General features: G+C 41.6%; 1 protein-coding gene across 4 annotated transcripts in view; it reads left to right on the forward strand.

The window, feature by feature from the left end:
- Window positions 1–309: 309 nt before the first annotated feature.
- Window positions 310–12,310, forward strand: part of LGI1 (leucine rich glioma inactivated 1) — a 40,138-nt gene continuing 28,137 nt past the window's right edge. The window contains exons 1-2 of one of the 4 annotated variants that reach the window (XM_025918066.2): window positions 310–860; window positions 1,260–1,331. In XM_025918066.2, coding sequence (XP_025773851.1) covers window positions 646–860; window positions 1,260–1,331 — 287 coding nt within the window. In that variant the 5' untranslated portion in view covers window positions 310–645. The remainder of the gene's footprint in view (window positions 861–1,259; window positions 1,332–12,310) is intronic. The other 3 variants (XM_025918069.2, XM_025918068.2, XM_025918067.2) reach the window with 3 other exon arrangements.

Genomic DNA, 12,310 nt, shown 5'->3' on the forward strand with positions numbered 1-12,310 from the left:
TCATTCCCTGAAAGTCACATTCTCCATGTGTTCTCATTTGTCTTTCAACGATGGCATCAGTCAGGTGGATTCAGCAAAAACTACCAAGGTTTTAGCCAAATGCTGCAGAGGGAGAGAGTTTCATTTAACTTCATTTTTCCAGCCAGGGCTGGCTCCAAAGCGAGTTTTTGGTTTGCTACATGCAAAGCAAATTCCCAGAGGTTTCTGAGACTGCCGAGATCTGATACAAGATGACTGCTCCCACCCACCCACCCACTAATAAGACAGAAAGCCATCCTATTTTTGGTAACAATTAAAGAGCCTCCCCGTGCAAGCGGAACGCTGTTTATTTTCTGTTACATCACTTCACTTTGCCTTTGAAGGCTGGTCTGTGCTCAGTGTTCTCGTGGTGATGCAAGTCGGCTCTCTCCTCCAGCCGTTGGGTCCCTCCCATCACACAGCACCTCACAGGTCTCTTCCCGGAGCAGCGCATTGCTGGAGCGAAGAGCAGCTCACGAATCAGCTGCAGGTCCCCGGTTTGAAAAGCAGAGATACAGAGAGGCAAAGGAAAAGGGTGGACTCCTGTGTGACCTGGTCTCAGAGCAAGACAATCACCAGCTGAATTCCAGAAGCCCTGTTCATGTTTGGGGATATTTTTTCGACTGCATGGAATCAGAGAGAAGCCAAAGGATGGGAAATGCCTGCATCCCCCTGAAAAGAATCGCTTATTTCCTATGTCTCTTATCTGCGCTTTTGCTGACTGAGGGGAAGAAACCAGCGAAGCCAAAATGCCCTGCCGTGTGTACTTGTACCAAAGATAATGCTTTATGTGAGAATGCCAGATCCATTCCACGCACCGTTCCTCCTGATGTTATCTCATTGTAAGGCCCGTAAGCATTTTGATATCTAATTTACGATTTAAAAATTCCAGCCGATGTATTTGGGGCTTTTTGTATGTATCAGTAGGAGGGCATGGAGAGAGAAATTCCTCTTGCGTGCTTGGCCATTTGACAATGCTAACATTTTGCTGCATTTAGAAATTTTGATTTTTATTAGCTGCTATGGAACCTGCTTAGAGACCCCCCAACCCCTGAACATTATTGTGGGAAACCTGTAGCCGATTCATCTCTCCTACTTCATCTGGGAAGGAACAGTATCGTACTTCATAAAATAGTGTCAAAATAGTGACTGTTTTGCTAAACCGGATTAACATAAGGTTTGTTCTGTGTGTGTGTGTCTCTTTGTGTCTGTCTGTCTGTTTTTTGTTTGTTTTCTTTCAGATCCTTTGTGAGATCTGGTTTTACTGAAATCTCAGAAGGGAGTTTTTTATTCACACCATCGCTGCAGCTCTTGTGAGAAATATTTATATCATGACTATTTTTAATATAGCATATATTTGGATAAGCCCTCTAGTAAAGCGATCTCAGTATTAATTTTGTCAAATGTGACTGTGTTTCTGGAAAGAAAAAGAATATCAGTAAAGTAAGAGGTAGCTGGGTTTGTTTGCGACTTGACATGGGCAGTGCAGGTTGTTTCTTGCAAGGGTACATTTGCTAACCTGTAATGCTGTCTACTTTCATGGCTATTTATGAAGTTGTTGGAATGTTTGCAACAATGATCCCAATTCCATGCCACTATTTTACTTTCATTTTTGACTTGGGAACTTTGCTTATTTCGCCCTGGAGTTTTTGAATTAGTCCATACAGAACCCTGCCTAACATATGCGCTCAAGATGTTGTCTCCCAGGGATCTGGGGCTGGCTGCTACCCTGTATGATTTACCATGTGGGGAAAAACAAATCCGGGTTCCTTCGAGGTAACTCCTTAATATATTAACTCTCGTGAGATTGTTTTCTAATCTCCTGTAATTTATAACTTACAAGGAGGGAAGGAAAATATTAATATAGGATAGTGCAAAGGATTAGTCTTTGCTGTATGTTTTGAGTTAGCCACGAGGGAACCACATATTCAGTCTATGTCTCGAAACAGTCAAAAAACAATATTTGACTAAGAAATCAGATTTCTCCGCAGGCACAATATCACATGTATAATTTGTTCGGACGTGTAATGTTGGGGCCATTGGAGTGCTAGTCCTTAGAGCAGGACCACGTGAGGGTCAAGAGGTCCCCTGGTACTCAGGTATCAGGCAACAGATTAGAGTTGTAGTGACATGGGTCCAGGAGGAAATTTAGCCAATTGTCAGTCAACTGAGTTTTGGCTATCTGAACTGCATGATTCAGGACCCAAGTTTTTTGCTTGCTTGTTTTTTGTTTTCTTGCCTTAATTGGCCATCTTGGCTGTTTTAAGTTATAGAGAGAGAGACAAACAGCATGATTTGAAATTGGAGAGACCTGTGTAAATCTAACCCCACTATTCGTTAGAAACTAGACATGGAATCTTGTGCAAATGACTAAATCTCTCTGAGCCTCAGTCTCCTCATCTGTAAAATGGAGGTGATAATGCATTGAAGGAGTGTTACCAGAGATAATCAAGATTTAAGTAGATAAAATGCTTGGCATCAGGTATGAAAAATTGTTTACACATTTTACAAAAGGTGGAGGTTTAATTTTTTACATAAAGCTATAAAGCTAAAAAAAAAACAAACTCGGTTAAATCTGTTAATATATTGCTTTATCTATATGAAATCCCAAAACTGGTTTGTCTATGTCATTGATTCACAACCCCGATCAGGTGTTATGACATTATGTAACAATGTTGGCTAATGTCTTTCTACCAGCTAATGTCTTTGAGTGATACACAATTGAGTAGGATATTCTTAAGGGATTTACCTGATTGATGGCTAGTGGTGTGATTAGAGGAAGTGTTTACACATCAAACAGACCCAAAAAAGAGTCAGGCAAAGAGCACATGAAGAGGCAAAGTCTCCAGTGCTGGAATCCTTCTATAGCGTAAGAATTGGTTGTATCTGAAAACGCGATACATTGTGCTTCTGTTGTCCACTTGTTAAATAAATAAATGGCTCATTTAAAAAGCATCCTTTTGATGAGCTGAGGCACCTCCTTCCCCCCAGGATAGTTAAATAGATCAGTCCTTAAAACTCAAGAAGGGTCGGTCAACACATACTAATATTCCAACACTGAATAGACATTAGCTGTGACACAGAAAACCTGGATAGAGCAACCCCATCAGTCAGAACGCCCCTACTTTGTTTTTGCTGGAGGACCAGCCTCACAGGCACAGATGCCGGACAGTGTTATAGGAATAGTTACCGGCTGCTGCGGGGTAATGTGATTCCACGTATTTAGAATCACAGAGGGAAGCCAAGGAACTGGTTTTTAAATAGCCCACACCGAGTGTGTGCCATGCCCCTGTGTCCCATGCTCTGAGTTCCTATGGAACATTCCAGCCCTTATTTCTAAAAGCAGTTCAGGTTTCAGAAATAACAAAAGGGCGAGTGATTCTTGCCCGGTATGTCCTTACTTAACTCACATTGGCTAACCTCAACATGGCAGATTTGTGCCAGGGCAGAGCTTATGCAAAAATGTCAGGTGTCAAAGTTTGTCTCTGATCTCAGGACCCTGTTTCCTAAAGATTTTGCTCCCTATTCTTCCTGCCCAATGTTCTCTGCTTCCTGCTCCTCAGGAAAGGGTCTAATAAGCTGATTTTCACTGAGGAGGAAATAAATTCTAAGGCTCCAAATACGAATTGTGCCATAATCATAACATTGATGGGACTAGGTTCACAGACAGGAAGAGTTCTCCTATGGGGTAGGGCCATCCAGTGCCCTGAAAAACCCATGTGGGCTGCCAACTCCCCGTGGAACATGAAGACAAAGGGGCCTGAATTTGCCTTTGCATGACTTTTGCCATCAAACGAGGCCTGGATCACACCAGCCATTGCTTGTGTTTTGCAATGAATTCTAAAGCATTTGTGACTGTGGACTGACCTGTCATATCCTGTGAAGATGCAAACTTCAGTATCAGTTCTGCTTGATTGACACACAAACACAGTTGGTTTCTTGCTCTGTTTTTGAAAAGGGAAAAGAAATGACCCATTCCCATCATCCACGCTAACAATCTGATAATTTTGTTATGGCTTTTTCAGACCTTCTGCAGAAGCATGATGAGAAGTACTTTTTGAAATGTCAGCTCCGGGTAGTGAGGGAAACGGACGCAGTGCCTCCTTAAGTTGCATACCGTGTTTTGGGGGAAAAGATCCTGGTAGGCCATGGCTGGCAATGTGCATTGGAGAGCAAGAACAGCAAGAGCCCAGACTCTGTAGAGAGGAGAGAAAGAATAGAATTATCACAAAAAAAAAAAAAGAAAGAAAATCATCAAATTAGTTGTACAAAACATTTTAAAAATGTCTTATTTACGGTTTTAAGCAGCAACAATAACAAAACTTTGCCTAAGAAAATGCAATTTCATTCATGTTTTCCATAGGGCCAGTCACGAAGCATAACCAAGGAGAATGATTATTCACTTGGGTTTGATTTTAGCGGTGGAGAACAGTGCTTGGAGTGAATGCAATTTACAGAAATGTGTTTTCACACATTAAAGCCCTGTTCTTCTCAATTATAGACTGAAATCCCCAATGATAAAGGCTCATTCCAGAAGTAAAATTCTAACTGAAGAGTATAAAATGTGGCCACATTTCCATTCATTTATAAAATGTTTAATAAACTAAATCCCTCCAATTCTTATGAGAGTGCTATATGCAGGGAATAAATTACAGGGTTGATTTTAGTGTCATGCTATATATATAAGAATTCAGTGTGGTCAGAAAAAAATTCTATTTATTCCAATGAGATTTGATCTTGTTTGAAGCAATAGAATTGATCCTTGTGGGGGAGAAGATATCAAAAAAATCACTATTTCTTTTCTTAATCCACAATCGGCACACAAGTACATAGTCCATAAGAAGTAAAAAAACTAAATAAGGAAAAAGCAAATACCATGAACAAGGTAAATAATAAGTCCATCCTTATTAAGGTTTTATCATTTAATCCTTCAAAATATTCTTTGTCTGGGAAAATATATCCATGGCCTATCTCTTCTTTGCAGTGATCAGCCCCCTTTCATCCTTAGGTTACAAGATTAAGAAAAATGTAGCACTCTCTTTTTTTATTTTTTTTTAATGATTATTTGTTTTTGAGAAAGAGAGGGAGAGAGAGAGAGACAGAGCACAAGCAGGGGAGGGGCAGAGAGAGAGGGAGACAGAATCCGAAGCAGGCACCAGGCTCTGAGCTGTCAGCACAGAGCCTGACACTGGGCTCAAACTCACCAGCCATGAGATCGTGACCTGGCTGGGTGCTTAACGACTGAGCCACCCGGGCACCCCATATGTAGCACTCTTTGATGAGTACTCAAGCCAGACCTAAAAGCTAAGAGGGCTTTTAGAGGAATTACTTGCTGGCTGTGTATGAGCCTGTTTTGGTTTATGCCCAGCTGATGCCCCTCCCCCCCACAATAGACCAAGAAGTAAAAATTTCAGCCAGCTAACTAGGTTGTTCTGTCTACAACTTGCCTAAGGACCCATAGATCTGATTTTGAGCTTTTTAATTAATTAATTGTCGTGACTGCAAGCTGACCCTGTACAACCAATGTTTTCTCTGAAAGTGTATTTCATCCTTTCAATTATTCAAGCAAGAAACTTAGGAGTTACCAGCCCCTTATCCCTCACTATACACTTCCAACCAGACAAGTCCTCTCTCAAACAGGATGAGAACCTGCCACCTCTTCTTCACCCCAGGTCCATGGCCCTGAATGAGGCTGCAATTCACCCCTCAGGCCACTGTGGGAGTTTGTGCACTGGATGCCTGTTTAACCCTCCGCCATTAGTGTTACTTTCCTGAAACACAGATCTCATCAAGTCACACTTGTGCTTGGAAATGTTTAATGTTTCCCTAGAAACAGAGAAAGACTGAACATCTGAATTGGTATTAATAGAATTTGGCTATTGGTCCAGGGTCATCTCTCATAATATTGACACCACACACACACACACACACACACACACACACACACACTCTCTCTCTCCCTTGGCTCCATTTATACCAGACTGAAGTACCTCATTCCCTGACCTCTATTTTCTCAAGCTCTATAGATTTTACAGATGTCTCTCGTTCTTCCTGTCACTTACTAGAGTTCTTTGTGCTTGTATCTGCCCCATGTCTCTGGACATCATGGAGGGTTATCAATAGCCAAGGTCCTACAAAAGAGCCCAGATGTTGTAAGTCTGGACTAAGCATGTTATTTGTTGGATTCAATCCATATTTTCACAGATTTTATGCTTAATACTCTTGCTTTCCTATCAGTAGATAGTCACATTCTTTTTCATGTTTGGTGTACCCTATCAGATTTCACATGAGCTAATTGTGTGGAGAGCTAGAAAGTGAACTGAACCAAAAAAGAAAAAAAAATGAAGAGATTTTCTTCAGCCTCAGAATAAAGGTGTTGTTCACTGACTCAGTTCCCTCCTTTTTTAAAAAAAATTTTTTTAATGTTTATTTTTGAGAGAGACAGAGACAGAGCACGAGCGGGGGAGGAGCGGAGAGAGAGGGAGACACAGAATATGAAACAGGCTCCAGGCTCTGAGCTGTCAGCACAGAGCCCAACGCAGAGCTTGAACTCACAAACTGCGAGATCATAACCTGAGCTGAGGCCAAAGCTCAACCAACTGAGCCACCCAGGCACCCTGTCAGTTCCCTCCTGCATATTGGCATCTTAAGTTGGGAATCGTCCCCCTTCCCTAGGAACCAAGGACTGTTCCTACAAAGAGAGTAATGGTTGGGTGATATTCTCTCAAGCCAAAGAGAAGCTCCCCAATCTGTCCTAGGGACCCAGGTTGACCTAGAAAGTGTGGGATAGAACACAATGTGGGGAGCCCCTGGCTCTGAGGTTCAGGTTACTGGAGGACTTCTACCCTCCTCCCTCCTGAAGACCTAGATATAGACTAAATTTGAGTGGGTCAGGCAGAGAGTCTAGTCAAGAAACTACCTTGCCTTTGAGACCAGAACAAAATAGTGGAAGGCAGACTGCGAGGCACGGCCACATCCTCTTCCCCAGGAGAGGCCAGGGCCAGTAGAAGTTTACCTGGAGACCCCGTCCTCCCTGTTCTCTGCCTCTTCACTTTCTTTATGCTTCCCACCCCCCCCACCCCCCCGCCCCCCCGCCCCGTCTCTTCACACCTGCTCCTGGGCTGTTCCAATCCTCTCTTCTGTGTCAGGTGTGTTATTTGTACATATAAATTATACTTTAAAAAAAAAAGGAAAGGAAAAAAGCATGGTGTTATGATGTTAAACTTCACCAGAGATTTCCAGTATACCAGAGCATAAAAGGCAAAGCTTTCAAAGCCTTTCCTGAGACGCACTGCCTGAGTCTCTTCTGTCCCACTTGGACTTCTACTAGGCCTTTGACATGTAAGAAATCAAATATTTCTCCCAGGTTCTCTATTGATTCTGGAGGTCAACTAGCTTCTCTCTTGTGAAGGGTAAAATTCCCCATTCTCCTGTCCAACAAGACATCCAAAGGGAAATGTTGCTTAAGCTTAAAGAGTATGAAGATGAGGGGCGCCTGGGTGGCGCAGTCGGTTAAGCGTCCGACTTCAGCCAGGTCACGATCTCGCGGTCAGTGAGTTCGAGCCCCGCGTCAGGCTCTGGGCTGATGGCTCAGAGCCTGGAGCCTGTTTCCGATTCTGTGTCTCCCTCTCTCTCTGCCCCTCCCCTGTTCATGCTCTGTCTCTCTCTGTCCCAAAAATAAATAAACGTTGAAAAAAAAATTAAAAAAAAAGAGTATGAAGATGAAAAAAAATTCATTAACATAGGGTAATTTCCTTTTTGACTTATTTGTATTTGCTTAGCTAAAAGTATTTATTCATTGCATCGTGGCAAGCAGTAACAAAATGAAAGCAAAAAGTTTCCCATTTCATAAACACATTTTTAGATTCTGCTGTGCAACAGGCATAGCATTGGACTTTGTTAGGGACACAGAGATGAGTGTCACCTCCCTCCCTGACCTGATATGCAGCTCTCAGTTAACAGAGATCCCTAATAAGGTAAATTATAATTGCCTGATTTTGAATGTATCATAATGTAGTCTCTTTTTTAAACAATTTTATCGTAAACTAGTCTTTAAAAAATTTTTTTAATGTTTATTTATTTTTGAGAGAGAGAGAGAGAGAGAGAGAGAGAGAGAGAGAGAGACAGTATGTGAGCAGGGGAGGGGCAGAGAGAGAGGGAGACACAGAATCAGAAGCAGGCTCCAGGCTCCGAGCTGTCAGCACAGAGCCTGATGCAGGACATGAACTCACAAACCATGAGATGACCTGACCCATGAGATCAGGACCTGAGCCAAAGTTGGATGCTCAACTGACTGAGCCACCCGGGTGCCCCTATTGTAAGCCAGTCTTGATTGGCTTTCTCATTTTGTTCAAAATGCTATCCAGTTGATTGGTGATGATGGTGACTTGTGCCAACTGTTGAGATATAGGCTACAGAATGATTGAAGGGGCTTTGTGGTGACAGCTGTGATATCCAAATGGCTAACCCTGGAGAGCTGGCAATGTGGCAAGTAGCAAAGAACACAGGTTTTATGGTGAAATAAACATGGGTTCAGTTTCCACTCTGTTGCTTAGTAGTTCTATGAGTTGGGGCAAGTTTTATCAAGCCTCATTATCTGCATCTGCAAAATGGGGACTAATCATAGATTGCACAGGATCACACTAAAGATTAAATGAAGCAATAAAGCAAAAAAATTTTCATTCAAGAAAAATAAAGTACTTGGCACTGTGCCTGTAAGTCAATATTAAATGTTAGCTTTTATTATAGTTTTTGAAAATCACTTTAGTATATATGGGGCTGAAGCGAGCACTGAAAATCACTTTAATTTGACTGACCACAACATCAGATTAGCATCCGATTGTATGGGCTGGGTTTGCTTAGGATCCTAGATTCAAAATTTTGTTGTTCTACGCGTAGGTCTCCATCAGAACCTGCTAAGAAATCTTTCCTTCAAATACTTCTGACAGAAAACATAAACTATTTACCTTTCTTGGGGTCAGGGACAGAGAGGAAGCAGAATGTTCTCACTTCCTCCTCATGAAAAAAATGCACCACATTTTGTAAAACATGATTTTGTTCAAAATAATGAACACTGACCAGTATTCAGATGAGTGGTTCTGTGACAGGATAGAAAGAAGTCTGCGCTAGAAGACATTTGTTTCAAATCCAGTTCAGCCATTAATGGGCTTTCTGAATTTGGGTTGGTCACAAAATGTCCATGGGCCTCAGATTTTATATGTAGAGAATACCAGAGATAGACCAATTATGGTTCTCAAACTCAAATGCCAGTGGGGGTTGGGTGGTAGCATAAATTAAGGAATCAGCTGGGTATAAGACCTTAGGGCCTGGTAGTGACTGGGGTAAACCAGAGAAGGCATGCCTTGCCTAAAAATGACATCCTCTGCTCCAACTGATTATTGCTGATGAGAATATGGTACATGAACATGGGGTCATATTTTCCTTATTTTCAGGAAAAGGCAAAAATCTGGAAGCAGATTTTTTTTAAAGGATAAACACCAAATAAAATGTAAGTTGACATTTTGAAACCTTTACATTCAATTAACTAAGGCGTCTTCCTGGCTTAAAACAATTCTATTGTATTCTGTTCTATTCTACAAATAGAGTTACTTTAAATTATAATATAGAAAGTGGTCTTGTTAAAGAAATGGACAAAATTTATTGTATCAGTTCTAACAAACCAGTAAATTGGATTGTTAAATGAAAGAGCCTCATAATATGGAATTGACTATTATAGAATCATTATTAACAATTTTTTTTTTAATTTTTTTTAACGTTTATTTATTTTTTTTGGGACAGAGAGAGACAGAGCTTGAACGGGGGAGGGGCAGAGAGAGAGGGAGACACAGAATCGGAAACAGGCTCCAGGCTCTGAGCCATCAGCCCAGAGCCTGACGCGGGGCTCGAACTCACGGACCGCGAGATCGTGACCTGGCTGAAGTCGGCCGCTTAACCGACTGCGCCACCCAGGCGCCCCTAGAATCATTATTAAAATAATAATGTAGTTCTCAATTTCTCATGGTGGCTGATGATAAAACAGTATTTCACTATCCCTCCCATGGGCAGGGACTAGAAAGGAATTGTGCCTGTTTGCATGGCGAGATGGCAAGTGTTTGCCTGTGTCAGGTGTGATTAAAAAGCAACGAGCCTTTAAAAAAAATAAACAGACAAGAATTTGTATGTACAAATAACTCTGGAGTTGCAGCGAATTCCTGTGGAAGGTCATAGATTCCTCCCTTCTGTGCTTCCATGGTGAAGCATTTCTAGGTCCTTCTCTGAGAATTGTCTTTGCTGCCACTTTACAAGCCATGCAGTAAAACCAGGCAGTCTTTTTAGGGGGTGTTTGCCATTTTTTGAATTGCCTGATGCTAAGCACTTTATAAATCTCTCTCTCTCTCTCTCTCTCTCTCTCTCTCTCTCTCTCTCTTTTTAACTTCATCATCACAATAACCCTATGAGGGGGTATGATTACCTCCATTCCACAGAGGAAGCACTGAGTCCTAGAAGGGTTTTAGGTAACCTCCTCAATGTCTCACCCTTCCTAAGTGGCACATCTGGAGTTTAAATCCATGTCCTCACTTTTAATTACTTTCGTCTACTTCCTCTTGAACATGAATCACCGGGCTTGACTTTGCACAGTTCTGTTCCCAAAATCCAACCCCGTCTCAAAGGGTCAACCTTTGCCATTAATGAGGGTATTCAGGGGAATGTGTCCTGATTCCTGGACACAATTAATGAGAAGGAGTTTCAAAAGCCCTTTGAAAGAGTGGCAGCATTACTGGCAAGAACATCTCGTTTCCCTAGGATTCAACTCTCATTTGTATGTGTAAGCTCTGGTCTCCTTACTTGAAAAAAAAGAGAGAGAGGAAAAAAATAGTAAATGAAAAAGGACTTATACACTTTAAAGTTATGCCTTAGACCAGCATTTTCTAAACCCGTGTCCTGTGGAACAACTGTCCTGAAAGAAATGCGTCTGTGCTCAAATAAATTTGGGAAACTGCACATTTTACCCCCACCTTGACTATTCACAAGACACTTGGGCTTAGAAAAGCCTCTGGAATTATTTCATGTCATTTCACTTTTCTTAACATCTCATAGGATATTGGGAATCTATGCCTTTGGTATGCATATTATTTATTAGATTAATTATTTGTACCCCACCCTCTTTTAGAAAGCCTTGCTAGCAGTGCTTAGGCAGGTACAAAGAATTCCATCTTGGAGGATACATGAAACCATTTATCTCCATATAAGGCCTAACTCAGACCATCTTGTTAGTGTGGATTCATCGGGTGTGAGATCTGGGAGGACGCCTCCCTGCCACACTGTCCACCTGGTCAAGCAGCTTGGCACACACAGCTTCTCTGGGCACCTCCCATTGGGTGCTCCATCTTCCTGAAGAAGTAGATTACCACTTGCAGCATGTTAAAGGAAAAATGCCCCTGAACTTAAATCTACACTCTCACCGTTTTTGTCTGGAGCAGGTTCCATCACAGCTATTTCCCAAATGGCTAATCCAACATTTCTGTGGGTATGTTCCGTGGAATATTCGTTTTACATAAAGCTCAGTGATAAAAGGGTCCCATGATCAATAAAATTGGGAAATTGCATATTTCATTCCCTTTTGAAGAGTCTCTGTTTAAGGATAGAAAGATCAGTGTAATTAAGATTATCTTCAATTATCTTCACTTACTCACTTTTCCCAGACTTATTTGGATTTTTGTTGTTGTTGTTCATGTACAATCTCTCAACCCTATAAAGGCCTCATATTTCAGGGCATATACTCTGGGAACAACTGGGCAAGGCTGTTCTAGATTTGTAGCAGATAAGTGGGCAGATCTGATGGGATTAAAAAGAGGAAGCGTGGCCTTGCCTATGACCATTACCAGTCTAAGCACAGAATCCCAGCTCTGCCAGTTACAGGCTTCAAATTACTTTACCTCTCTCACTTTGGTTTTTCTTTATATTTTAAGAGGAGAATATAAAACCTAAATTAAAGTGTTCATTTTAAGATTAAAATGAGTTAATAGATGGCAAGCTGCTGAAGATGAGGCTTGTCACAGAATAGGCTTAAAATTTAAGTCCCTTCTCCTTGGTGCTTCAAGACCAGGGCAATACATGCTGAATTTACACACATCAGGAGGATGGGCTGTTGACTAGTTATGCCAACTCCTAGAAAGGAAAAGTTTGACTATCCTGGGATGAGAAGTAATAGACTATAAAAGCAATGAGGTAGATCCATGCTCTAATCTTTGCTAGTATGCATGCCAAGAATATTCCAAAGGGAATCCCTGCA

Source organism: Puma concolor, chromosome D2 (genome assembly GCF_028749965.1).
Source record: "Puma concolor isolate L17-30 chromosome D2, mPumCon1.1.hap2, whole genome shotgun sequence".
Lineage (NCBI taxonomy): Eukaryota > Metazoa > Chordata > Mammalia > Carnivora > Felidae > Puma > Puma concolor.